The 27,191-nt window shown below is 35.2% G+C and overlaps 1 protein-coding gene across 2 annotated transcripts in view; it reads left to right on the forward strand.

The window, feature by feature from the left end:
• wdr11 (WD repeat domain 11) overlaps window positions 1-27,191 on the forward strand; it is a 136,706-nt gene that overhangs the window by 31,103 nt on the left and 78,412 nt on the right. For both annotated transcript variants that reach the window (XM_026279099.1, XM_026279100.1), the window contains exons 8-12: window positions 1,112-1,316; window positions 10,176-10,276; window positions 13,141-13,320; window positions 20,836-20,920; window positions 25,750-25,856. In XM_026279099.1, the coding sequence (XP_026134884.1) occupies window positions 1,112-1,316; window positions 10,176-10,276; window positions 13,141-13,320; window positions 20,836-20,920; window positions 25,750-25,856 (678 nt within the window). The remainder of the gene's footprint in view (window positions 1-1,111; window positions 1,317-10,175; window positions 10,277-13,140; window positions 13,321-20,835; window positions 20,921-25,749; window positions 25,857-27,191) is intronic.

The raw sequence follows: 27,191 nt of genomic DNA on the forward strand, positions 1-27,191 counted from the left end.
CTAGACAAGTCAAAGTTTAGATGTAATATTAAATAGTCATCACAATACAATAAACTGGATGTCTTCTCTCAGTTGAGAGAAGCCTGAAATTACATTGAGGAAAAAAGAGAGAAATTTATTAGTATTACAAAAATGTATTGTCATAGCCTATATGTGTTCTCTTATGTCAGATTCTTAAATTTAAATCAATAAATTTAATCTGAATGAAAAGACGTTGGACCTTAACAGTCAAATGAAATATCAACAAAATCCATAGATAGATAGATTCTGCATAATTTTAAATATATAAAAAATAAGTTTAAATATAAAATTTTAATGTAGAAATATTAAATGATTGCAAAATAAAATTATAGGCTACTTTTTTATATATGAAACTACAACATCCATTAGGTGATTGAACAGCCATTGATTTGAGTTGAAAACTTAAATCAATTGATTTGTTTAAAATGCTAATTGATTATCTTTGCAAACGATTGCACTTGTAGTCTGATTGAATCATTTACTGGTCTGTGTAACACTGAGGAACAAAACATTTGAGATCACACTCAAAACATATCGCATAATTTAGTGGAACATTATTATAATATAGAATCATCCTCTGTAAAAAAGAAAAGAAAAATGAGGTGTGAACGTGAAAATGTATAAATTTTCTAAATGTGTACTCATTTGGGCTAAAGGCTTAATGAAGCTGTTTATAGTAGCCATGTGAACAAATTGACTGGTGCAGTCGCAACACAAGATGTAAGTCCTTTTGTGTGATATAATCATAAATACCAGTTTATGCTGTTCGATTATGGCCTCGAAGGTCGTAGTTGGAAGTTGTTAGCCTGATCTGGCCCATTTAGCCCTTGCATGTGCAGTGAAAATGTGGCTAATCATTTCTGAATGGCATAATCAAACAAATGTAAACGGGCAAAGGCAGGCACTCTATAAGGTGAAGCCCATGGGCTGCTGCCCAGTGAAGCCCATTGGTAAATCCAGCCATGGATGCAACTAAGCTTTGCTTCATGTTGTACCAGCAACACCCCGATGTTCTTCAACTGTTTTTACTTGAGTTATGATGAGAAGTGTGGTAATTTATCTCAATGTGTGTTATTTTCTGTTGTTCCAGTGGCCGATCCAGAGCAGAATGTTCAAGAGCTGGTATATGATCTCCGCTCCCAGTGTGATGCCATCCGTGTGACTAAGACAGTTCGGCCCTACCGAGTGGTGATCTGTCCTGTCAATGAGAACAGTGCTGCACTGATAGTCAGTGATGGAAGGGTAATGCTGTGGGACCTCAAAGCTAATGCCAGTAAATCTTCATCCAGCCTGAGGTACAGTTATTTAACACTCTGCATTCGATCCCCGCGTATACTTGTTATGAGGCATTTTCTCCTGATAACCCTGAAAATATCTTAAAATACACTTTCAGTTTTGATCATACAGATAAGAGCAATACGTCAATCGAATCTGTAAAGGGTCTACTTTTGTATCCAGACATAATAACAACAAAACTTTGCGCATTTATAAAATAAAGATAACAAACAAGGTGTTTCTTCATTTGGAAACGCGTCATTAAAATGAACTGTAACTCAGTGTATACTGAACAAAGAAACATGAGAGACATATCTATAGAAAGCTTGACATGTCTGTTTTTAAACTAAACAACTACTGAAAACAAATATTCTGTGATAAAGTAATCCATATGAAAAAAATGCGATGTCCATCTTTCACGTCTCCCTTCATTATATTTAATGCGACCACGCCCCCGCGCTTGAACGTGCTTTTGAGATTATAATGTTTCACTGGAACGCGCGGCTTGTATATGCCCATATAGAAAACAAAGCAGAGAGACAGTTCAAGTTTTTATTTTTTAAAATTTACTGTTTGCTTTGTGATGAGAGGAATAAGACATAATTCACCCGAAGAAGATGTGCTGAGGATTACCTCAGGAATTTAGATTTCCTCAGAAAAAAGAATGAAGCGCTTTATTCAACAGAGATCATAAACCTAAGTCTCTTTTCTTTTATTGATATACTTATGAATTACATTATGTGTATTAGGTTTCACATAATGTGTAAACATTTTACTAGTTTTCCAAACTATAATTCCTGATTAAATGTATAACCAGGTGAAACATTATGAAGTTTCAATAACAATATACACTATACCATTCAAAAAATTGATGTAAATAGTATGCATGTAACAAATAAATGTAAGTGTAACAAATGTAAAAAACAACGCTGTTCTTTCAATTTATCAAAAAAATTTAAAATTAATAAAAAAATATTCTCAACTCTTTTCCACATTAATAATAATAATAACAATAAATGTTTTTATTTGTATTTTTTGTAGAAAATCAGTGTGTGACTGGAGCAATGATGCTAAAAATTCAGCTTTGAAAGTCAGCTTTGATTGTTCCTAATAAACTGTTTAACTGCACTCTCAAGTGAATATTAAATTATTTTGTGGGATAATTAAATATATTCTAAATAAACTGCACACAGATAGCACTCTGGTAATTTCCCGGAATTGCACAGTATGAATGGGGCTTTATTAGTTACTCAGACAGTTACTCCGCTTCAGACAGGTACTCTCTGCCACCTTCTGGTGATTGAAATTTCAAATTTAAAAAAAGTAGCTTATTTCATTTTACAATCATTTAATATTTCTACATTAAAATGTTATATGTAAACAACATAATTTATGCTGAATCTATATGGATTTTGTTGGTAGTGATTTAATTTGTTAATAGTCTACATGTCTTTTTACTTGGATTGAATTTGCTTAAATTTAAGAAATTTGACAAAAGAGAACACATATAGGCTATGACCAATGTTCTGTCTAATAGTTTTTTCTTGTTGAGCAAAACTTTTCTCTATTTGGCGGACATTTCTGCCTCTTGAGCAAAGACTATGGCGTTATATTTTTGTCAAAAGTTATGAGGGTGTAAGACATGCTCACGAGCACATTGTTAATTCACACGCGCAAAAATGAACCTTCATCTGGCATGATAAAAGTACTCGCGCACAAATTCAACAACGAGAGGTGTACATGTAGCTGCGACCGAGCGCCTGGCATACTCGCATAGGTTAACTCTGCTTGTACAGTGGAATCCTGCTCACGCGAAGCAGGTTTCTTCTGTTTTGCTCGCGCAGTGGATTTCTGCTCGCTCAGCTGATTTCTGCTCGCTCGAGTCTACATGACTTTTGACAATTTTGGGGCGGAAACCAAAGGGGGCACTGCCCCTCTTATGATTTGTCACTTTCACACAGGGACATCCTTGTACCTTGATTGACAGCTCTCATTACAGGAAGCACAGAGTTGGGTTAAGTTACCACCGAAGAAGAGTGGGAATGAATGAGATTTCTAATATACATAAAATGTATCTGCACGTATAAAATGCTGCGCAGATCATAGTTAAACTTAAATCAATTACCATCCATGAATATATTTGCGAACGATGAAGCCTACGTTTTGTTAAGTAAGTTAACATTAACTATACATATTTTTGAGCAACAAGTAACGTAACTAGCTAGCCTATTCGTTCTGTAGCTAACGCCTTAGCCAACACTTGTGATGCTGATCGCCCCACACTCATTTTAAAACTTTTCATCTTTAAAAACTGCATCTTAGACAATTAACGTTAGGCTAACTGAACCATAACATAATTGTTTACACATTTAAAAGTACATGTGAAAACAATTATGTTATGATTCAGTTAGAAAATATGTAACATTAATGTTAACTTAACAAAACGTAGGCTTCATTGTTCGCTAATACACTAAAAATGGCTGGGTTAAAAATAACCCAATTGGCAACCCAGCGCTGGGTAAATATTGGACAGAACACATGCTGGGTTAAAGTAAACTAGCATGCTGGGTTATTGAGAAAACCCAAGTTAGAGTCATTTTTACCATTTGTGTGTTTGCATTTTTTTGGTTCTGGGTTATTCTTGCTGTGTTTTTCTCAGAATTTCACTTTTGCTTAACAAAGCAACCATGGATTAATAAATAATGAAGAATACAGGTTATTTAGACTGGTAAAAAATAATTTTAATGGCATCTGACATTCACAAATTTGTACCAATGACAAACAACGTGCAATATTCCCTTTTTGTTTGTTTTCAGCAAATCCCCCCCTCAAAAAACAAATACAGTTGCACTAAATAAGAAAATTATTTCTGAATGACCTGTGTCTAGCTGTTTGACTATTACATTTTGACATGTTTAGCTATTTAAATACACAGTGAAATGACATTGACAATTCACATTTTTTAAATTTAAATGTAAAATAATTTAAAGATGTCCTAAAATGTATATTATAAATTTATATCATGTCGTTACAAACCCGTAAGACCTTTGTTCATCTTCAGAACACAAGTTAAGATATTTTCGATGAAATTCGAGAGCTTTCAGACCAGGGTGAATAATTAATGACAATTTTACATTTTTGGGTGTACTATTGTCAAACACTTAAGATTTGAAGCAAAGATCCACACCTGAGAGCATTGTCCTCTGTTATAGAGCTTGTCTATGGAAGGACAATTATAGAGCCTGTCTATGGAAGGACGATTTTCAAAAGGAATTGCAAATTATATTTTCAATTGCGTTTTCCACATGTGACACATTGTGACCTAATCCAAACACAATTGCAAATCTTGAACAAAAACACTGTTTCAAAAACACTGAACAAAAATGACCTTTTCAGTTTTCATGAATGCACAGGGACTGCCAAATTTCAAATGGAAAAGCAAAGTCCGTTTGCAGCTGTATTTTCCATGTATTATGAGTAATAAGCCTGTCATATTAAACAAATACTGCATCATAGCAGCTTTACAATATTAAATAGGAAAATAGTGTGTAATAATGCATAGGGACAACAGTAAACACTCAGTTTTCAGTTAAAGTCAGTTCATCATTGATTCAGTGATGTATCGTCCCTCTGTGCGATCAAGTCGATGATATCGCTTGATATTAATTGTCCCCAACTAAGGAAAACCAAGGAACCGAAACTCCATCTGTGACAGAATGGAGAAAAAAACCTTGGGAGAAACCAGGCTCAGTTGGGGGACCAGTTCTCCTCTGACCAGACGAAACCAGTAGTTCAATTCCAGACTGCAGCAAAGTCAGATTGTGCAGAAGAATCATCTGTTTCCTGTGGTCTTGTCCTGGTGGTCATCTGAGACAAGGTCTTTACAGGGGATCTGTATCTGGGGCTCTAGTTGTCCTGGTCTCCGCTTTCTTTCGGGGCAGTAGAGGTCCTTTCTAGGTGCTGATCCACCATCTGGTCTGGATATGTACTGGATCCGGGTGACTCCAGTGACCCTCTGAATAATAGAGAAACAGACTAATGTTAGCATAGATGCATCATAAGAACAAGTACATGAGGTTTTATGAATTACCATGTCTGTTTTTTCACTGTATCGCACGTTACCTGCCAAAACTCAAATGGGATCGCAATTACTTTAGCATCTGAATTTCCAATGACTCACATTGAAAGCTGTCAATTTTTGTCAGAGGTGGGACCATACTATGGAGTGTTTGTATTGGGAGGTGACGTCACTCAAAGACAATTGTGCAAAATGCTTTTCACCTGATGAATAAAATATAGGGTAAGATGCAAAAAGGTCAATCAGAGTAGAACTGCAATGTTGTCTGCTGACGTGTATCAGAGTGTAAACAGTGAGAGATTTGGGGTAAAAACTACAAAATATCTCCCAATACAAACATGCCCCATAGTATAGTCCTACCCTTAACACAAATTGACAGCTTTCTGTGTAAGGCATCTGAAATTCAAATGCTTTTCAATTGTGTTTGGACTATGTCACAATATATGCGTCCACATATGGAAAAATGCAATTAAATATACAATTTGCAATTCCTTTTGAAAATTGTCCAGAATATCCTTACCTGTCCTTTGATTATGATCAATGGCTGAGAGATCTGCTGGCATTTTTAAATCGCCACGACAATTTGATGGGGTTTTGTGGACTCTGCTCAGTTAAGGAATTCCATGTTTGTTCCAACCTATAAAATAAAGTAAAAGGAAATACAAAGTGTTTTAATTTGTTAACTGTTAATAACAGTGATTCAGTTCAATTAACTGTGTGAAGTTCATCATGAAATTGAGTCCATCATGATTATTTGTTAAATTCACCTATGAGTTGGTCTACAGAAGCAGAATATGCTCTAGTGATTGGCTGAAAGGTGTGCTTTCAAACGGTCTAATCAATGGGATGTTCCAGTCATTATAAATCACAGGTTTATGTTAATATGCTGGGCTGGCTATATCAAACACACAGTCACTGGCACAGTAATGGCGATCACACTGCATGCGCACACAGACATTCCTATGACAAGTCACGCAGGTACTGGGCTACTCCCCAGCTTTAAAACAGTCCATATATAAACACTTATAGGTCAAAAACACGATCTGGAAATTGGGTATATGATGTTTACGCTCATAAATTATGTAATCTGAACATAAAGTTACAAAGTGCAGCTTTAAGCACGAAACAAAAATATATGTGCGTTTAAGTTATGTTAGGGTTAACGTTAGTTGATTATAATAGACAAGCAATTATGTAAAATGTACAATAAACAAGAACTTACCGTTAGACGCCTCAATAAGACTGCACTCGAGTTTTTCTCTCACAAATGTATCCATGTGCTTTTCTGACAGGAAAAAAAAAAACATTTTGAATTATAACTTGTATGTAAAAAGACTTTATAAACCACAAAAGCATCAAATCACCTCACTAACTCGGCCTATGTCACTCGCTGTGCGTGCGCTCATTTTGAAATGCCCTGAGACATAAAAAAAAAAAAAAAAAAGAAATGCCCTGAGACGTCGATTCTTTACCGGGAATTACCATAGACAGTAAAAGAGGGAATCACTTTGTTCGAGAATAACTGAACTGGTTTATTTGAACCGGATCGTCGGTTCTTTTAGACCTGCGGTCCGACTATATTGTACGTAATTTGTATGATTTACATGTCGATATGGACAAATGCAGGCGTTTACATTAAAGCAGAAAGTCGTATTCACTTATTTGAACTCATTTGAATCACTTAAATGTTAAATTCGCTTTTCAGTGTCACAAACTAATTTCTCCTCTATTTTCACAGATATTCGCATATTTCAGCCATCCGTCACTGTCTGAAACTTAATAAAACTGTATTAATCTGTCGTCTTAGATACCTTAACATGATTATGCAAGTAACGTAACGTAGGTTGCCCGTTTGAGGTAAACAGTTCATCATTTAACGTAAATAATGTTGGCCTATAGAAATTTAACAGTATTGCTGCCGCGAAAAAGTTATAATTCTGCCAATTTAAAATATTAAAGAAAACATTAAATAAAATTACCTTAAAACCATTGAAAGCCCTGGCTTTGCCCCATTGTTCTTCCAAAATGACAGTTAGGGAGCGATTTAAAGGGGAGGTGAAATGCTATTTCATGCATACTGAATTTTTTACACTGTTAAAGAGTTGGATTCCAATGCTAAACATGAACAAAGTTTCAAAAATTAAGTTGTACGTTTGAAGGAGTATTTTTATTCCCAAAATACTCCTTCCGGTTTGTCACAAGTTTCGGAAAGTTTTTTTTGAGTATGGCTCTGTGTGACGTTAGATGGAGCGGAATTTCCTTATATGGGTCCTAAGGGCACGTCTGCCGGAAGAGTGCGCGCTCCCGTATAGCAGAGCACTGAGAGCACAACAGGCATTCACTGATCAGAGCGAGCATCGCGAAATGTCACAAAAGGAGTGTGTTTTTGGTTGCCAGGGCAAGACAACCCTGCACAGATTACCAAAAAAAAACAGCATTAAGGGACCAGTGGATGGAGTTTATTTTTACAGAGCATCAACGGAGTTGTGCAAGTGTTTTTGTTTGTTCCCTGCATTTCGAAGATGCTTGTTTTACAAACAAGGCCCAGTTTGACGACGGATTTGCGTATCGTTTATTTCTTAAGGATGATGCAATCCCAACGAAAAAGGGTCACGATCGTGTGTTGGAACCACAGGCGGTGGGTAAAACTGCTTAAAATATCTCTGCCTCCTTTTTAGTGCGTCCGCCTACCATGCCGGAGACCCGGGTTCGTTGCTGCTGCTGCTCTCGTTCAGTTTCAGCCTCGGGATCTGATTCTGGATCATAAATAAACGGCTGAATCTGACTGTAAGCCATGGTTTGTTTTGGATGATGTTTTTTCCCTCACGTTAATGTCACAGCTTCCACATGCTCTCAACGCAAAAGCCTACTGGCGCTCCTGATTTTTTAGCTCCGCCCACACGTCATGCCTCCAGCCGGTCGTGTTTTTCCCGGAAAAATCAGTACAGACTATCTTTCTCTTGTGAATATAATAAAATAGTTATGAAGGATGCAGTACTACTCTATAGGTACTCAAGATTAACAGGATATTGAGGGAAAACGAGCATCTCACCCCCCCTTTAAACATCTTCAAGGCGCGTTAAATAACCCAGCGCTGGCCTGAAACAACCCAGCGACGCAACCCAGCAGGTTTAACCCATAATTTGTGCGCAAGTAATTTTATCATGCCAGCTGAAGGTTCATTTTTGCGTGTGTGAAATAACATAATGTGCTCGTGCGCCCAAATAAAACCTTAAGCTGGGCTTCCAGCCCCTAAGTCCTGCTATGGACATGAGGCCTGAGCCTTATCTCATCTGACCGCAGTTCACTATTGCTCTACTGAAGCTCCCTTGTCACCTGTAAATTTTCCATACTCATTTGACTAGCGCCTAGCACTGAGGTGAAGTTGGAGTGTGTGTCTGAAGGAAAAAAAGAGACAAAAGTTGCTGTTGTGAGTGTGGTTGCCAACTCTACCGCCGCCCTTGCGTTAATTGCATTAAATTCTTTTTTTTTTTTACACGTTAAACTGAAAAAATTAATAGCCTATGTTAACTTGCTAATTTTGACAGCACTTAAATGGACAGGTGCTGGTCATATAATTATAATATCATCAAAAAGTTGATTTCACTAATTCCATTCAAAAAGTGAAACTTGTATATTATATTTGTGCATTAGACACAGAATGATATATTTCAAATGTTAATTTCGATGATTATAACCGACAACTAAGGAAAATCCCAAGTTCAGGATCTCAGAAAATGAGAATATTGTGAAAAGGTTCAATATTGAAGACACCTGGTGCCACACTCTAATCAGCTAATTAACTCTAAACACCTGCAAAGGCCTTTATATGGTCTCTCAGTCTAGTTCTGTAGACTACACAATCATGGGGAAGACTGCTGACTTGACAGTTGTCCAAAAGACGACCATTGACACCTTGCACAAGGAGGGCAAGACACAAAAGCACTTTGCAAAAGAGCCTTGCTGTTCTCAGAGCTCTGTGTCCAAGCACAATAATAGAGAGGATGAAGGGAAGGAAAACGTGGTAAAAAAAAAGTGTATAAGAAATAGAGATAACTGCACCCTGGAGAGGATTGTGAAATAAAACCCATTCATAAATGAGGGGGAGATTCACAAAGAGTGGACTGCAGCTGGAGTCAGTGCTTCAAGAACCACTACGCACAGATGTATTCAAGACATGGGTTTCAGCTGTTGCATTCCTTGTATCAAGCCACTCTTGAACAACGGACAGCGTCAGAAGCATTTTAAGATAAAAGGGACTGAAATGCTGTGGAGTGGTCCAAAGTTATGTTCTCTGATGAAAGTAAATTGTTCCTGTAGCTCAACTGGTAGAGCACTGCGCTAGCAAGCAAGCAAGCGCAAGGTTGGGGGTTCGATTCCCCGGGAACACATGATATGTAAAAATTGATAGCCTGAATGCACTGTAAGTCGCTTTGGATAAAAGCGTCTGCTAAATGCATACATTTAATTTAATTTAATTTAAATTTTTGCATTTCCTTTGGAAATCAGGGTCCCAGAGTATTGAGGAAGAGAGGAGAGGCACACAATCCACGTTGCTTGAGGTCCAGTGTAAAGTTTCCACAGTCAGTGATCTTTGGGGTGCCATTTTTATGTGCTGGTGTTGGTCCACTATGTTTTCTGAGGTCCAAGATCAACACAGCCGTATACCAGGAAGTTTTAGAGCACTTCATGCTTCCTGCTGCTGCTGACCAACTTTATGGAGATGCATATTTCATTTTCCAACAGGACTTGACACAAACTTGTTTGTTTGTGAGATTGACCTACAATCCTTTTTTTTCAGTTCTGGCTTGCCTCCTTTGTATTCTCCTGTGAATTTCTGTGGGACACCTTTACATCAGAGTCAAAAATGCATCCCGGATATTTCTTTGAATACAATGATAGGTAAGATATTCATCCTCCCACATACACACACGCACACACACATTCCTTCTAGCTTCTAGATATACCACACATAAAGTGTATCAAGAATCATTCTTCTGCCTTTGATTTGAGTATATATATTTTCAGACAGAAGAACCTGAGGTCACACTCTGCTATCTGTCTTTGTTCTGTTTTTCAGATAACACAAAATATATGAATCATGATGGTTGACTTGTTAAAAATTTCCAGAACATATAAACACGAGAAGAGTCAGACACTTGCACTTCTGCTATTGACATCATTTGCAGTCTTTTATTTTTTTCTATTTATTGATTACTTTTTGTTTGAATCTCTCAACATTTTACAACAATGGCCAGGGGGTGAAGAAAAGAAAAAATAAACTAAATTACAATGTCCATGCAATCTCCACCTGACGACACTTGCAATCCACACTAATCGTGCATGTTGCCAGTGGAGACAAGACACTGCGATGGTGACTTTATGATTAAAACTAATTTAGTACTGTAACGTACAGAGTCCTGCAAGAAAAAGACAAGACCCTGCAAATCCGTGGCCACAGGACAGCAGAATATTAATATACATTAAGTTCAATTAAAAGACCAAACTCGATATATAGTAATTATTTAATGTACTACAAGGCAAGAAGATGGCAATGAACACAATGCACAAACTTTGTCAAAACGCTTAATGTGGCACAATAACGGACTAAGATGATAAAGATAATTCAGTAGGCCTAGCCTATATATCTTGTTGTTGACTCAAAGTATATGCAGACCAGCAAATATGAACATGCAATATGAAATGATTTAAGTGATTTTAAAAGGATAAACTCCATAGAGGTAAGCAGCCGAGTACAGAACGCAATTTGTTAAATTGTATGTTAAACATTTCCTACAATAGGAAATCATTATAAATAAAACACATAATATAGCATAATGGACAAAGACAGTGATATAAAACCCCTGTAAACAGTTGATTCTATATAGAAAAATGCTCAACGCGAAACATTGTGTGTTGCGTTTATTCTGGGCACACTTGCTTGCCTGTACATATTAGTTATGTTTTTTAATAATGTAGAGGAGTATATTGAGTTTGGCCTTTATTAGTCCATTGTGTCACATATTATGCCACGTTCTGTTGTATGTGAGGAAAATACTGTATACCGTATTTTCCGCACTATAAGGCACACCGGATTATAAAGCACACCTTCAATGAATGGCCTATTTTAGAACTGTTTTCATATATAAGGCACACCGGATTATAAGGCGCATAGAATAGAAGATACTACAGTCAAACATTTGACTGGGTTTGGGGAATGTTTGACTGGAGAATGTCAACATTTTGACAGAGTGCCTTGATCCATATATAAGGCACTCCGGATTATAAGGTGCACTGTCGTTTTTTGAGAAAATTAAATGCTTTTAAGTGCACCTTAGTGTGGAAAATACGGTACTCAATACGGTACTAATTACGGTACTAAATACGGTATATTTAATTTGATATTTAAATAGCATCTTAATGCATTAAGTGATGTTTTTACCAAATGTTTATGTTTTTCTACAGGAGGAAAACGCTTAGCGAGAGACTTTGCCCTTGCGTTCATGTTCTGCTGTTCTGGCTACGGATTTGCGGGTCTTGTATTTTTCTTGCAGGACCCTGTGCATTATAGTCCTAAATTATTTTTAATCATTTAATCACCACCACAGCATCTTGTCTCCATTGGTAACACGTACAATTTGTGTCAATTGCCAGTGTCGTTGCAGATAGCGGAGAGTGCAAGTAATTTAGTTTCTTTTTTTCTTGTCTTCACCACCTGGCTACTTTTGTACAATGAGAGATTCAAACAAAAAATGACCAATAAATATAAAAAAATAAAATTAAAAATTAAAGACTGCAAGTGACATCGAGTGCAAGTCTCCAGCAAGACCCTTCTCTCACCTGTCTACTGTTGAAAATTATTGTTAGATTCAATCAAAAAGTTATAAAATAATAGAACGAAATTAAAAATTAAGACTGCGAGTGACGTCGCTAGCAAATGCGCAAGTGTCTGAGAGTGCAAGTGCAAGTCTGCTGCCAAACCTTCTTGATAAGCAGTCTTAATTATGTATATATATATACATATATATATTCATATATATATATATATATATATATATATATATATATACATTTGAAATATTTAGTTTGTGTTCACATGTGTCCATAATCCACATAGATATATATAGATAGATAGATAGATAGATAGATAGATAGATAGATAGATAGATAGATAGATAGATATTTAGGTAGATAGATAGATAGATGCTACATCTCAGTTAGTTCAATAGTAATAGGAGATATATATATATATATATATATATATATATATATATATATATATATATATATATATATATATATATATATAAGTATTATTAAACAATCTGAGAGGAATGTTTACACAGGGTGGATTATGGACACAGGTGAACACAATCAATGAACAATTTGAAACCATAGAAGCAAACGAAATATTTCAAATGTAAACTATGCAATTGTGCTTGAGGAATATCTGGTGTACTTGCAGTCCTGTATTAAGACATGAAAGTTTGTCAAACCCAGCAATTATATTTTTACTTCTGAAACCTCCTCTGTGCTCCATACCATTAAACCATTTGGTTTCAGGAAATTGTTTGTGTGGTTTGCGAATATGACTGAATAGTAGATCAGATCTTTTCATTTCATTTCAAATGAGCAGAGCAAATCTGGTCTTTCATGATCTTTATTTAATTGTCTAATTCTCTCATTTGGCTATACAGCAGCTTTAAAGAGCTGCTCTGTTGTTTGATATGGTGTAAGATCAATTATGTAATCTGTCCCTATTCCAGGTCACAGTCTGATTTCTGGAGTGGACTCCCCACGACCTCAGGCAAATCAACAGGAAGTACATCTGAAGTTCCTGTTGACAGGCCTGCTGTCTGGCCTGCCCATGCCCCCATTCTCCCTAAGGATGTGCCCTCCACTTACCACCAAGAACATCAACCACTACCAGCCCTTATTGGCTGTGGGTGAGTACTTCAAATTAAAATACCAGTCATTTAAACATGCCACAGGATTTATACTTTTTTTTATTTATTCATTTATCAAACGCTTTTATCCAAAGCGACTATCAAATTAGGACAACAGAAGCAATGAATTGTAGTATTAAAATAGCTTAAAACAGATCCAAAACTAAAAGCTAAAACTTAAAAATACTGCCTATAAACATTTTTAAAGGAAATAAATTAAATAAAAATGACAAATGCATACAGCAAAATTTCATTAACTTAACATTTATATGAAAAACTAAAATAAAACAAAAAATAAAAAAAACAATTGGTATTGGAGTACAATGATGTAAGAAAATATACAAAAAAATAAATAATATATAATTCTATAATACTAAAACTTAATAAAGACAACCTGGGACCTATAGAGACATAATAAATTCAGACATAATTTAACTAAAATTCAAATAAATAACAAAACAAATAATACAAATCAGACATCAGTAACACACATGTGCGAAAAAAAAACAATATAGTAAGAAATAAAAAGCTATACTCATCCTTTGCCAGTGTGCCTGCCCGGTAGAGTCGATGGTTTTTACACTCTTAATGTGACAGCTTTTTTTTTTAATATATATATATCCGTCTACAAAAATACTACATTTCTTCAGCTGGACACACTTTTCTTATTTTCTCCACAACAAATGGCTAAGCAAACACAGACACTAACAAGATACACGATACAGAACTAGACCAAACACGATCTCAGCACGTCTCTACACCGTAAACAAAACAAGCATTACCTTTTAACAACAACTGCACTAAACACTAATGAGACAGGTAAATACACTTACAAGCTGCTTTTAACCTTCACTGATAAAGACTGCTTCTCTCAAAGAGTATTTCTTTACATTATTTTCTGCTACCGCTTGAACACATTTTCCTTATTTTCTTCACAACAAATGGCCAAGCAAGTGCAGACACTGACAAGATATGGGATATAGAATGAAGCCAAACCACTGATGACTGGATTGCTCATCGCCTTCTAAACTGCCAACACGCAGTGAAACCACCAGAAGTGTTCGATCCGCCATTTTGCTAATCCTTACCGGCAGAGAGCACCATTGAGTCACTTTCAAACCGCTGACCTAAAATCACCAAATTTGAAGCAATTCAGTCAAACGGGCTTAGTTTTTATGTTATGTGTATGTAAATTAATGTTTACTTCATATGTTATCTGCAGTGTTTACGGTCTTTTGGGGCAGGATAAGTGATTTATTTAAATCGTTTAGGTGGGTGTGTCTGCTGGGCACTGCCGACACAGGTAACATTCCAACACAAAATATAGCCTATTTCTTTATGAACATAATTATTCAGGAATTATTAAACATTAAAGTATTAGTATCTAAAATGGATTTGAATATATTACACTGAATAATACAATAGCCTCTTTTAATATTGCTCTATACTGAAATGAAAAGCTTAACTTACTTCTTGGAAATAAAGCTTCATGTCTTTAAATCCTTACTATATATAGTCAATTTCTCTGAATACATTATGATGTGTATATTTTTACTGTCCTGATTGAACAACATTTATTTCAGACTCTCCAAAATCACGCATATGTTTATTACCATTTCCATGTGAAATGTTGTAAGCTAAATTAATAACATATTTAACCACCTTTTAAATCATTAACTGCTTAAAAATGAATGCTGTTAATTAAATCATTGTTGCTATATTTGCAGTTAGCTACTGTACGAATAAAATCACTATAACTAAATTAAATAAACAATGAATTACTGTGCAAGTCAAATAAAGGTATACAAAGCATAAATCGTTCTTCATATTTCAGAATGAACACTTTGTCGTTTGTTATATGTTGAGGTCTTGTCCATCAGATGTTTATAATGTTCATGATGTTAGCTACTGTAATGAACATAGCTTTTTTATAAGTTGGGAAAATTCCCAACATTTAAAAAAAAAAATCTATTTACATGCCTAGGGTGTTTGCATTGTAGTAATTAGGGGTGGGACAACGAAAAATACGTCGACAAAAAATATGTTGACGCAAAATATGCGCATCGATTCGTCGACCTGTTTTTATTTCTTTAAAAAACGTTTACCTTATGTGCGCTGAATATACGCGATTGTCAGATCAACATTCAGTCCAACGTTATATAACCAATCCAGGGGTTTTTCTGCATTGATCTTTTTTTTTTGCATTGATCTTATTTGATCGCTGCGCCTGACAGGGCGTGTACGAGAGAGAGCCCCGGCTGCGGGCGCACACTCACAGTCTTCAAACAACACGAGCGCTTCTTGCTCTCTCTCTCCATTGTGCATATTAATCAAAATCATTAAACACGATAGAAAAAGTGCGGAACGCCAAAGTTTCACGTGGAGCATTCAGAGATTTTTTTTTCTCCATGACAGGCTGCTGGCTCCCTGTTAATTTTTATTTATTTATTTTTTTGGAAAAGCACTCTCTGTATTAGCTTAAAGCCCTCAAGTTTACATTGGTTACTGTATTCTTTCAATTGCTCTAAACAAGTATTTTGGGTGACCTTTTTATTGAATGCTAGACATCAAGATGTTGTTATTTTCATCTGAAAGAATAACTTTTTTCAGTAAGCTAGGCCCTATGTGTTCAGTAAGCTTGTTTCAGTAAGCTATGTGTTTTCAAGGCTTCAATGTTTTATTGAATGCTATCTCTATAAAAGTGCAAAGTAATGCATTCTTAGTCAGTCTTTTATATTGTAATTTTAAGAGCAATAAACATATATTGCAATGTTAAGGAATTCATGTTTTTTTCATTAAGATATGTAAATCAACATGTATAAATTGTTAGTAGTCAATTAATGGGGAGATAATCAAAATCGAATCGGTCTGAAAAAAATAATCGTTAAATTAATCGATGCATCGAAAAAATAATTGCTAGATTAATCATTTAAAAAATAATCGTATATCCCAGCCCTAGTAGTAATGTACAGAGATACTTCAGAGATACTACAGAGGTACTAAACGATGACTTATATGATGTTTTCTCATTAAAATCATACAAATTCCTATTAATTCAATAGAACGTTTACACACACTAGGGATTATCAATATGGCAGCGCGGCAGCTTCGCTTTCATGACGTCATGAGCAATCCAGCTCTATATTATGCACAAATCCAGCGAAACACGGAAGTAAAGCAGTGCCGTCATTACTGCGTGCCGTGCTGCTAAGGAAGTAGCAGAAGTAGTGTGTTGGTCCCGTACGAAAAGTTATTTTTATTTAGTTTTTTTAGTACGTGTGCTGTCCAGTAATGCCGGGAAGAGTGTGTTTTGTGGTTGGCCGTTTTAACAACAGCACAAAACTACAGGTCTGGAATAAAACTGTTTGTGAAATTCATGAACCTTTGTTGCACATTGACTGCGCATGTTTACGGTTATGCGGATTACACAGAGTTCCCGGTCGAGCGGAGGAGTATTTATTGTTTGAATTTTGTAATAAAATTGACAGAATCTGAGAGCTGAGGTTTGTTTTTCTATCATAAGTAACTTGCTCTGTCTAATCTGTCAGTCTCAGTGTCCTCTTTGCTTCGCAATTTTTCTGTGCGTGAGAAAATGGATGTGTGGCGTGAGAGCGTATGAAAAGCGTCAATTGTGTGTGTCTCACATTTTATTGTATTTGTGTTAGTTGTTTGAAGAGTAAAAAAAAAATCTGTGGGTCTTGACGCAATTACATTCGGCAAGTCGGTCGGACTAAAAGGGGAAAAAAATTATTAATTGGGTCGGTCAGGTTATTGGCAAACAAGAATATTTTTAAGGATGGCCTAATAGTTATTTGAAACTTGTAAACATATTAGCAACACAGCTAGTAATGACAGCGTCAGTTTTATTGTTGTCATCAATTAATGCACTTTGTAATAAAATTACATATTTTTACATTATTACAGTAGGTTGTCAATAAATGACCTTTATCAGTAAGTTTTGGCCACTGCCTGACATCATCTACCCAATGTTCCCTTTCACCAGACATTTTCTTTAATGAGCAGGATCCGCTTTCATTGAAATGTCATTTGAGGGCACCGGCAAGTGTCACACTGTCACACTTTGACGGCAAGATGGCGGCGCCCATAGAGTTCGCATCGATTTGTGTATAGATCAGTGGGTCAAACGCAATATCAGCATGTCTCCACACAGTAAACAAAACAAGCGTTACCTAACACAAAGTCCTTTTAGGCAAGTCATGCCACTCCGCCGCCATCTTGGCAACGCCTCCGGGCAGCTATTTCAGACTAACAAGACCGGGCTCCTATATAAATGAATGGACAGAGAGTTAGAACTGCACCTTCAATGGTCACCAGGACATAAAAACTACATGTATAGAAACAATAGTAAAACAAAAGTAAAATATGATAAAAAAGGCTTAAATGTTTCCCGACTTGACTGTTAAAAGCAGACGTTTGGGTTTCCAGCGGAAGCGGCGGGACATGTGCATACAACTGCCATTTGCCGTTACGGGTTTTCCTTATATAGTTGCATTGAGGATTGAGGAAATGGCATGTCTCTTATAAATTGTCTCTGATACACACAAGCCGTTTTTAACCTTCGCTGATAAAGACTGCTTCTCTTAATATTTTTTCACTGTTTTCTGCTGGCGCTTGAACACACTTTACTTATTTTTTTTTTTTAAACAAATTGACGAGCAAGCACAAACATTGAATGCAATACAGAACGAGACCAAACATGATATCAGCACATCTCCACACAGTAAACAAAACACAAAGGATAATACACACACAAACAGCAAAGTGTTGGTGTACAATCTCAGCCCTTAATAAATACAACATAAAGACATTTTAAAATCCTGCACAGTGGCTTCCTGGCTTTGTCTTGGGTGCTGTTTGCTTGTGCCATGAGCGTCAAGCCCAGAATATGTTTAGTTTGGCTTGAATGCTTTTTGTATGGAACTGGCTAGGAGTTGGGTGGAAGTTATAAGAAGTCAACAGGTAAATGTTGATTATATTTTATATTAGTCCGTAGTATTTTGAATGTCAAAAGTTTCCGCTAATGAAAAATAATAAAATTTATTTTATGATCAGGGGTGTGCAATATTTACACGAATAGCATCTTGTTTTTGGATGTGTGTCATGCTTAGCTCATGCTTATGTATATCAAACATAAAGCAAAGGCAATCTGTTTAAACACAAAATGCAGTTTTAAATTATATTATTTCTATTAAACAAAACAGTTATCTAATATCAATCAATCAATCAATCACCTTTATTTATATAGTGCTTTAAACAAAATACATTGCGCCAAAGCACTGAACAACATTCATTTGGAAAACAGTGTCTCAATAATGCAAAATGATAGTTAAAGGCAGTTCATCATTGAATTCATTGATGTCATCTCTGTTCAGTTGAAATAGTGTCTGTTAAATAATATCTGAATAACAATATTGTAATGATATTATCTCCATACTCATCGGGAAGAAGGAGGCAGGAATCGGTGGACAATCAAAATGCAACTTTAATAATCACAAATAAACACAAAACAGCGCACCAGCCCCTCACGGACGACTGGTGCGCATAAATAAAAAGCAAAACATAAAATAATGGCCCAGGCCTGGTCCTCTCTCATCCTTCACGGTCGTCGCTCCAGTTTTATATCCTTCCTATGTGGGACTCGAGACCTACATCTCTACATCTGGCCTCCCTCCTCGTTCCCACGTCTCTTGGCCCCGCCCCACTCGCCCCACAAATATATTTGCCCCTGTAGTTACTAATTACAAAATCTATGAAAGTGCATTCATGTGGTTCAGCTGGACTAGATGCAATTAAATGTTCAATTAAATCAACACTTATCTAGAACTTTTCAACAGCAAGAATTTGCAAAGGGAAACAGCAAAGGTTCTTGGACTCTAAATAACTACAGTGAGAGCCATTATTTCCATTATATTTCTTTATCCTCCAAGAACACAGTGCAATTCGGGAAGTCACAAAAGACCCAAGGGGAACTGCAGGCCTCTCTTGCATCACTAATGATCACTGTTCATGACTCCACTATTTGCAATATACTGACCAAAACTGGCATTCATGGAAGTAGTTGAAAGGTGGAATGACCTCCCCAACTCAATCCGAGCAGCTTCAAGAATCGGCTTAAAACACATCTCTTACATCTTTATTTGACCCTCTAACTTTAACACTCACTATTCTTATTCTTTTCTTTAAAAAAAAAAATCTAACTACCTTTCTAATCTTTTTGTATTCTATTTTCTTTTCATTTATTATGCAATTGTGTGTGTGTGTGTGTGTGTGTGTGTGTGTGTGTGAAGATCTCTAACACTAGCTTGCTCTGTTCTTTTTTTATTCTTTTTTCTTTTTTCTTTATCATATTATTTAAAATCCCATGCTACGTGTACTGTGTTAACCTAACTGAGACTTGTTATAGCCCTTATATATCATTGCTCTTTTTGTGGTTTTTGATTGCTTCCACTGTCCTCATCTGTAAGTCGCATTGGATAAAAGCGTCTGCTAATTGAATGAATGTAAATAGATGTAAATAAATGTTTAAGGACCTCATAAGTCCTCAGAATATATCTGGTTGCTATGTGTTTATTTGCAGCACATGTGTTGTCAAACTGATGATGATGTTTTCTTAATTTGCTGGTGTTTCTTCAGTGCCATGATCTATCTCGGCCACCATACATATCTATTTTAGGACTGGGTATCACCAACAACCTCATAATTTGAAACGCATCACAATTCAATTTAGGGTTGCACAGATTGTCAATGTGTTGTCACTAGTCAGTGCATTGCATCTGTGTAGGATGTTTGCTGGTCACAACTTCAGTTGTGCTTGTTCAGTTGTTTTCAGTGGAATTCAGCTGATGTATGGTCACAATTTAATAAAACATATTAATGAACATGCACGGATCAATAATATCACTGCTGAGCATAAGAAGTAGAATCATGATTCATTCATTTAATCTACACATTTCTATGAAAGCTAACAGAAAAACCTACCCTCAACATAAACCGTTCATAAACCATCACTCAGCCCTCTGAAACAGTTTACTTCCTCTTATAGACTTCCTCATTTGCTCTCACTAAAATCTCTTCTCAGTGCCAGATCTGACTCGTCTTTCCTCCACTGATTAGATGAATGATGTTCTGTCGAGTCTGAGCAGGATGTTTTGTGAACAGTGTCATTAGAGATTTTTGATGATGTTTAATATTTATTATAATAATTATTATTATTATTATATTTTTGCGATGATGATTATGATGATTGGTATTTGCAATAAAAGACAAAACAAAACAAAAATGTAAGTAATAATTAAGGTGATTAGAATGAAAACTGTGATCTGTTGACAAGAGATACAACAACTAAATCATTACCAATTATTATTTTTATTAATAATAATAATAATAATAATAATAATAATAATGACTTACTGAGTGTGATTGAAATAATAATCCAGTCATATTAATTAGCCAACTGCAGCATTTATTTGTGTGTTTTGTGTGTTTGCCCATTAGGTTCCAGCAATGGCTCTGTGCTGGTGTACAACTTGACCAGTGGCCTCCTGCACAAAGAGCTAAGTGTCCATTCTTGTGAAGTCAGGTAAAAAGCCATGTTTTTCTCTGGTATCATAGACCTGTACATGCATTCTGTTGTGTTAGAATATCATAAAATAGTGGCAACTGAACACAATGTACTAACAATTCAAGCTGTGTCATAATTCATAATGGCAAGTGAATTTCATAAAAAAAAAAAAAACAGAAGTGGTTAATTCTAGTGAATAGCAAACCAGTGAATTCCAAGAAAGATATCCAGACAAAGCCGGCAACTCTTGCCGATATATTTATTTCTGTTTATTATTTGTATTTTGGTACCAACTTCATCTGGAATTTAATACAATGTAAACTTTTGATTATAGCTTCTATTTATGCCACCACTTCACAAAAAAAGGAAGGAATAAGAACATTATTTAACACATTACTTAATATGCTGGTGTAATTTTGATTATTTTTATTGTCATTCTTTAAACAAATTGTTCTTGCCACATCGCGGGAGAGATTAAATAATGAGCTATATTTTATTTGCTATATAAAAAATCAAATGAAAACAAAAACTGGCACTGCACAAGAGAAACTGGCAAGGGAACTAACACAACCAACCTTCAACATAGACCAGAGGTGTCCAGTCTTGCTCCTTGAGGTCCATCAGCTCCACCTTGCTTGCCCTGAAGTTTCTAGTGAGTCTGAAGACCTTGATTAGTTGGTTCAGGTGTGTTTAATTGGGGTTAGAGCTAAACCAAAGCCGCTAGAAGGCAGGCCTGCAATCTTTTGCCAAAAAAGCATAACTGCTAATGCTAACGCTTCCACTTTAGCAATACATGGGAAAGGAGACCAGAGGCCATTTTTTATTATTTGTATTATTATTATTATTTTTTTTTTTTGGATGTCAATGGAGGAAAGGCTTCACTACATTAAAGATTTTTAGAGGAAACTATTCATCATTTCATTAATCTACAGCCTACTGGCTAATCTTCAGCATATTTTACACTATACAATACTTTTGGGTTTAACTATTTGTAGAGTTTACACTGAAGAATATATATATAAGACTGAGGCGGGATTCAGTTAATGGCACTTATCATTTATTCCTATGTAACTATTAATGACGATTGAGTTCCGCACAACTCTAAGCCAAAGTCAATAGCGTCAAGACTGTAATGTAATTGGTTATTAAGGCACACGTGATTCAAGTTGACCATTACTCTTTCTGCAATAGTAATACAGGCATGTACTTAGAGTGTACTTTCATATGCAAGTGCTGGGGAATATAAGGTAACTACATGGTCAAGGTTAGGTTTAGGTGAATGTTCAGGATTAGTAATTAGTTATTACCCAGTTATTGTAAATAACAAGTAGATGATATGTACACAGAAAAAAAGTGTAAAACAAAGTGTTATTGCAACCTATTTGTATAGAAATTCAGAAAAATAAGTGAACAAATGAAATCAGTCAAATTTTTGTTTTATATATATTTTTATATTTCCACAAGATCTATAATAAATGTATAAAAGATAGATAGATTAGCTTGAGCTGTTACACATGCATAAACATTGCCCATATGTGTGCTAAAGTTAAGTAGCAACTATGACAAAGTTAACATAACAAAGAAGTAATAATTGTATTACATTAGAAAGTCTAAGGCTTCTTGAAGATTTCCAAGACACTAAAAGTTCCTAAAGATAGAGCTGCTTAAAATGTGTTGATATTTGACATTTGAGAGTGTCGAAGAAGCACAATGCCTCATTACCGTATTTTCCGCACTATAAGGCACACTGGATTATAAAGCGCACCTTCAATGAATAGCCTATTTTAGAACTGTTTTCATATATAGGGCACACTGGATTATGAAGTGCATAAAATAGAAGATACTTCATTCAAACGTTTGACTGGGTTTGCGTTATGCATCCACTAGATGGAGCTGTGCTAAAGGGAATGTCAACAAAAGCTTGATCCATATATAAGGCGCTCTGGATTATAAGGCGCACTGTCAGTTTTTAGAAAATTAAAGGCTTTTAAGTGCGCCTTATAGTGTGGAAAATACGGTAAGAATACGGTAGAAATGTTGAAAATTAACATAAAAAACTATTTGCCATAAATTTTCAGAAGAATCTTTGCAATAGCATCCTCTCAGCATTTTAGGGGATTTTCCACGACTGGCTTCAGAGCTGTTTAAAGGTCCCATGGCATGGATTATTTCCTTTTCTTTAAATGCTTTTTAATGTTTCCTTAGGTGTACTTATATTGATAGTATTTGATATAAAATTTAGAAATAAAAAGCATTTTTATATCCTGATATTAGCCCTCTGGCTTGATTGCTTTGTTTGAAGGGGCGTGCCTGCTGTGTAAACAAGAACTGTTGTGATTGGCTGACATCTTTGCCTTCGAAATGTGTATTACATGTGGAACCCCTCTCAAATATATATATATATATATATATATATATATATATATATATATATATATATATATATATACGCTATTTCAGCTGTCGAGATTAACGAATCGTGGAAGTGTTGATTATATAATTATTTTTTCGATCTTTTCCCATCACATGAATGGCTGCAGTGATGAGCATTGAGTAGACGGAGTCATTATTCCAACACGTAACATAACCATGTGACAAAAACTGATTTGGCTTTATTAAAATGTGTGCATAATACCCTTAAATAAATATTCTAAATAAGTTGTTCAGATGAACAAAACATGAGTTTTTTTTTGCATAATTAACATTTTAATTGTTTGGTCAGACAGTTCATATTATAATATATTCACATTAATAAATCAGGGATTAAACGTGGAGTTATGTTCTGTTTGCTAAATATTAAAACAAGCATATGTGCACAGTACCTATAACTGCACTTTGTATCTGCTGATTGCTGATCGAGGTTTACATGCTCACTGACCCAGTAATATAATCTCAATCATTTCATTCACGAATGAGATGTGTCAGATCATTAAACTTGTTTACGAATGAGAAGATCTTTCGATCTCATTCAGTGAAGGGCAGATTCGTTCACTACATTCAACAAATCACATACTCCGAGAAATATGAGCTAGTGGATTACGTAAACGAGAATGATTCAATCACCTAAAAGATTTGTGCTCGAATGAACTATCACCAGTGCAATTTCATATAGCCTGTATTAAATATTTGTAGTATATATTTTCATATTTTATTAGGTTCTTTGATAAGGTTGCAATACGAAGGTCTAAGTAGCAATGCATCTTCCGTGATGTCCCGATGCACGGGGCGGGTAAATAAATGTTACTTTATTTGCGGGGCGGGCCAAATTATTTCATAAAAGTGGCGCTTGGGTTGGACAAAAACCCGACCCGCACATCAATAGGCTGCATGTGTGAGCACAAGTGATACTGTGGCCGCCGGTCCACAATTTAGTAGAAAAAGATGACGCTTAATAAAGATGACGTGCAATAAAGCTCACTGGCTGAGTTTTTTCCTCTGAAAGGAAAGGTTGCACAACTGACAGAATAAGTTACAATATCTGAGATATTGCTGCTAAATTTTATTATTTATTTATTTTTTACCTTGAATGCCATTGCTTAAATTGATATTATTTATATTTTGATATTCAATCTTCTTAGTTCAGAAACATTGTTTAATATAATTGCTGTTCATATTTGTATTCAAAGTTCAGAATCAAGATAGTTATTACTCTGTTTCTTATGATAACTAAGATAATGCTGCTCAGTATATTCTTTTTTTACATTGAATGTTGCTCTATTTTTTATTTTTTATTTTTTTAGATTTTGATGTTGCATATTTTTTTCAAATGTTTAACATATATATTAATATATGTTCATATGTTCATTTTTTAGTGTGTTATATGATTAGAATGTTGTCCCGATTTTAAAATAAAGCACAGCAATGATATTTGAGAGTGTATTTTCCCCTCTCAGGAAAAGTATAGGAAAAGTATTGAAATCGCAATTCTTAACTTGGTGTCGGTATCGAAACATTAATTTGGTTTCATGACAACAATAATTTACAGTTTTAGTTATATGAAGTTTGCACAAAACTAAATAATTATCTGAGATTTCATCACTTGGCTTCATAATTTCAACACCATCAACATAAATTCTATGTGACAGTATTAGATTTAGAGTATGATTTTGACAATGAGTAGGTCCTAAGACGTGTTGTCTAACCCCAATAGTTCCAAATGTCTAAAAATGCTGATCCCAATGCATCTTTTTCATTATCAACATGGATATTAAAATCACCAGCAATTAAAACTTTATCTACAGCCAGCACTAACTCGGATGCAAAATCAGCAAACTCTTTAATAAAGTCTGTATGGTGCCCTGGTGGCCTGTATACAGTAGCCAGTACAAACATCACAGGGGATTAACATTTGTTTCTCTGGATAATGTTATATAAAGCACCATTACTTCAAACAAGTTATAGTTGAAGCTTTCCCTCTGAGAAATCCTGAAAACATTGTTATAAATTGAAGCAACACCTCCCCCTTTACCTTTTGGACGCGGCTCATGTTTATAACAGTAATCTTTGGGGGTAGACTCATCTAAAATAATTGGACTGCCTATTGTAGCCCTTGGAAAAAGGGATATGGTTGGATGAATATTTTATAGTTCAATATAAAGATACTGTATATAAATACATTTTAGACCATGTAACTTAGTGTATGTTATTGGGATGTGAAGATACTATCAAACAGCATAACATTTTTTTTTTTAACCAAATCACTTACCCTGCCTTTCAAAAGCAACATCACAGTAATAAACATGAAAAGAGCTGTATCAATGCAAAATTAATAACATATGAGCCTCTGCTGATTAGATTTAAAGATGAAATGTTCTAATTTTGTTCTCTGATAACTTCATCTCTTGCAGAGGAATCGAATGGGTTAGTTTGACTAGTTTTCTGTCCTTTGCCACCTCTGTTCCCAACAACCTTGGGCTTGTGAGGAATGAACTGCAACATGTGGACTTGCGCACAGGTAAAACATACACACAGAAACCTGTATTGCACACTGGTATTTTCAAGGTGATTGGAGAAATTACACCCGTTCATACCAAGAAAGCTAACAATAATGATAACTAGTTCTATCATGTCAATTCTTGGAAATATTGGCATGGTATGGACATGACAATGTTAATGTATTTGGTTTGGGTGGAATAGATCTGCCACAGTGCTGCTGCTGCCAGTACATCCACAGAAATTATGCTGCTGCACATGTAACATACATGAAATTAACCATAGCAGATCTATACAGGTGTTGCTGGGAAAGGTGGAGGGTTTATAGTTACCAGTATACTATATAGTTACCATAATTATATAATGGGGTGGGATGGTACACAGAGGTCATGGTTCGGTACATACCTTGTTTCGGGGGTCATGGTTCAATACAATTTCGGTACAACAGGAAAAAAAAATATATTTTTTATGCTTGGTTTCTTTTCATTTATTTTTAACAGACAGTAGTACAAAGTAATATTAATACATAAATAACAATTTAGAACAACATTAAAAGCTGAAAGCCATAAATGTACAGTTTTCAGATTAGACACATATATATGAGAAGTTTAGAGATCCATCAAGTAATTTCCAACAAATACAAAGTTCAGGTTTGTCTGTTTATTGTGTGAGGAAAATGAACATAGTAAAAATTCTAAATAAATGCAAAGAAACAGTTTGTCATTTTTGCTTACCCCATTTATTCTTAAAATATAAAAAAAAATCACTGTCAGGAGATAATAAAACAAAGTGCTTAATACTTAGGCTACATTAACACTGCAAGCCTTAATGCTCAATTACGATTGATTTTTGCTCAGACCTGATTTTGTATAGCTGTTCACATTGTTGTTTTAATTGTAGCCAATATCAGATTTTAAGTGTGAACAGACTGTAAAAAATTATTGTGATTTATCAGTAAAGAAAGTAAAAATGCTACAGTAAAAACCAGTTTCTACTAAAGTTTCCATATTATAAACAGTGAATAACTTTAATAGGTCTAAATTTACATTTAATGTAATTTTACAGTAAAATTGTTTTTGTTTTTTAAACAATTGTACTATAAAAACTAGGGATGTCAAATTTCGATTATTTCCATGATCGATCGTCGTTTAAATTAACGATCAATTAATCGATTAATCGTTAACCATAATACTGCAAAATGCGTCTATTGCAGGCACGCAGTCAGCGGTATGACAGGATGTGCAAAAGCCACACACACACACAAAACGCTTTCTCACTTGAATTAAAGAGGTTTTAGTCTGAATAAAATGCTAGTAGCAGGATTATAAAATGAATAGATGCGATTATGATCATTTGA

Source organism: Carassius auratus, chromosome 13 (genome assembly GCF_003368295.1).
Source record: "Carassius auratus strain Wakin chromosome 13, ASM336829v1, whole genome shotgun sequence".
Classification (NCBI taxonomy): Eukaryota; Metazoa; Chordata; class Actinopteri; order Cypriniformes; family Cyprinidae; genus Carassius; species Carassius auratus.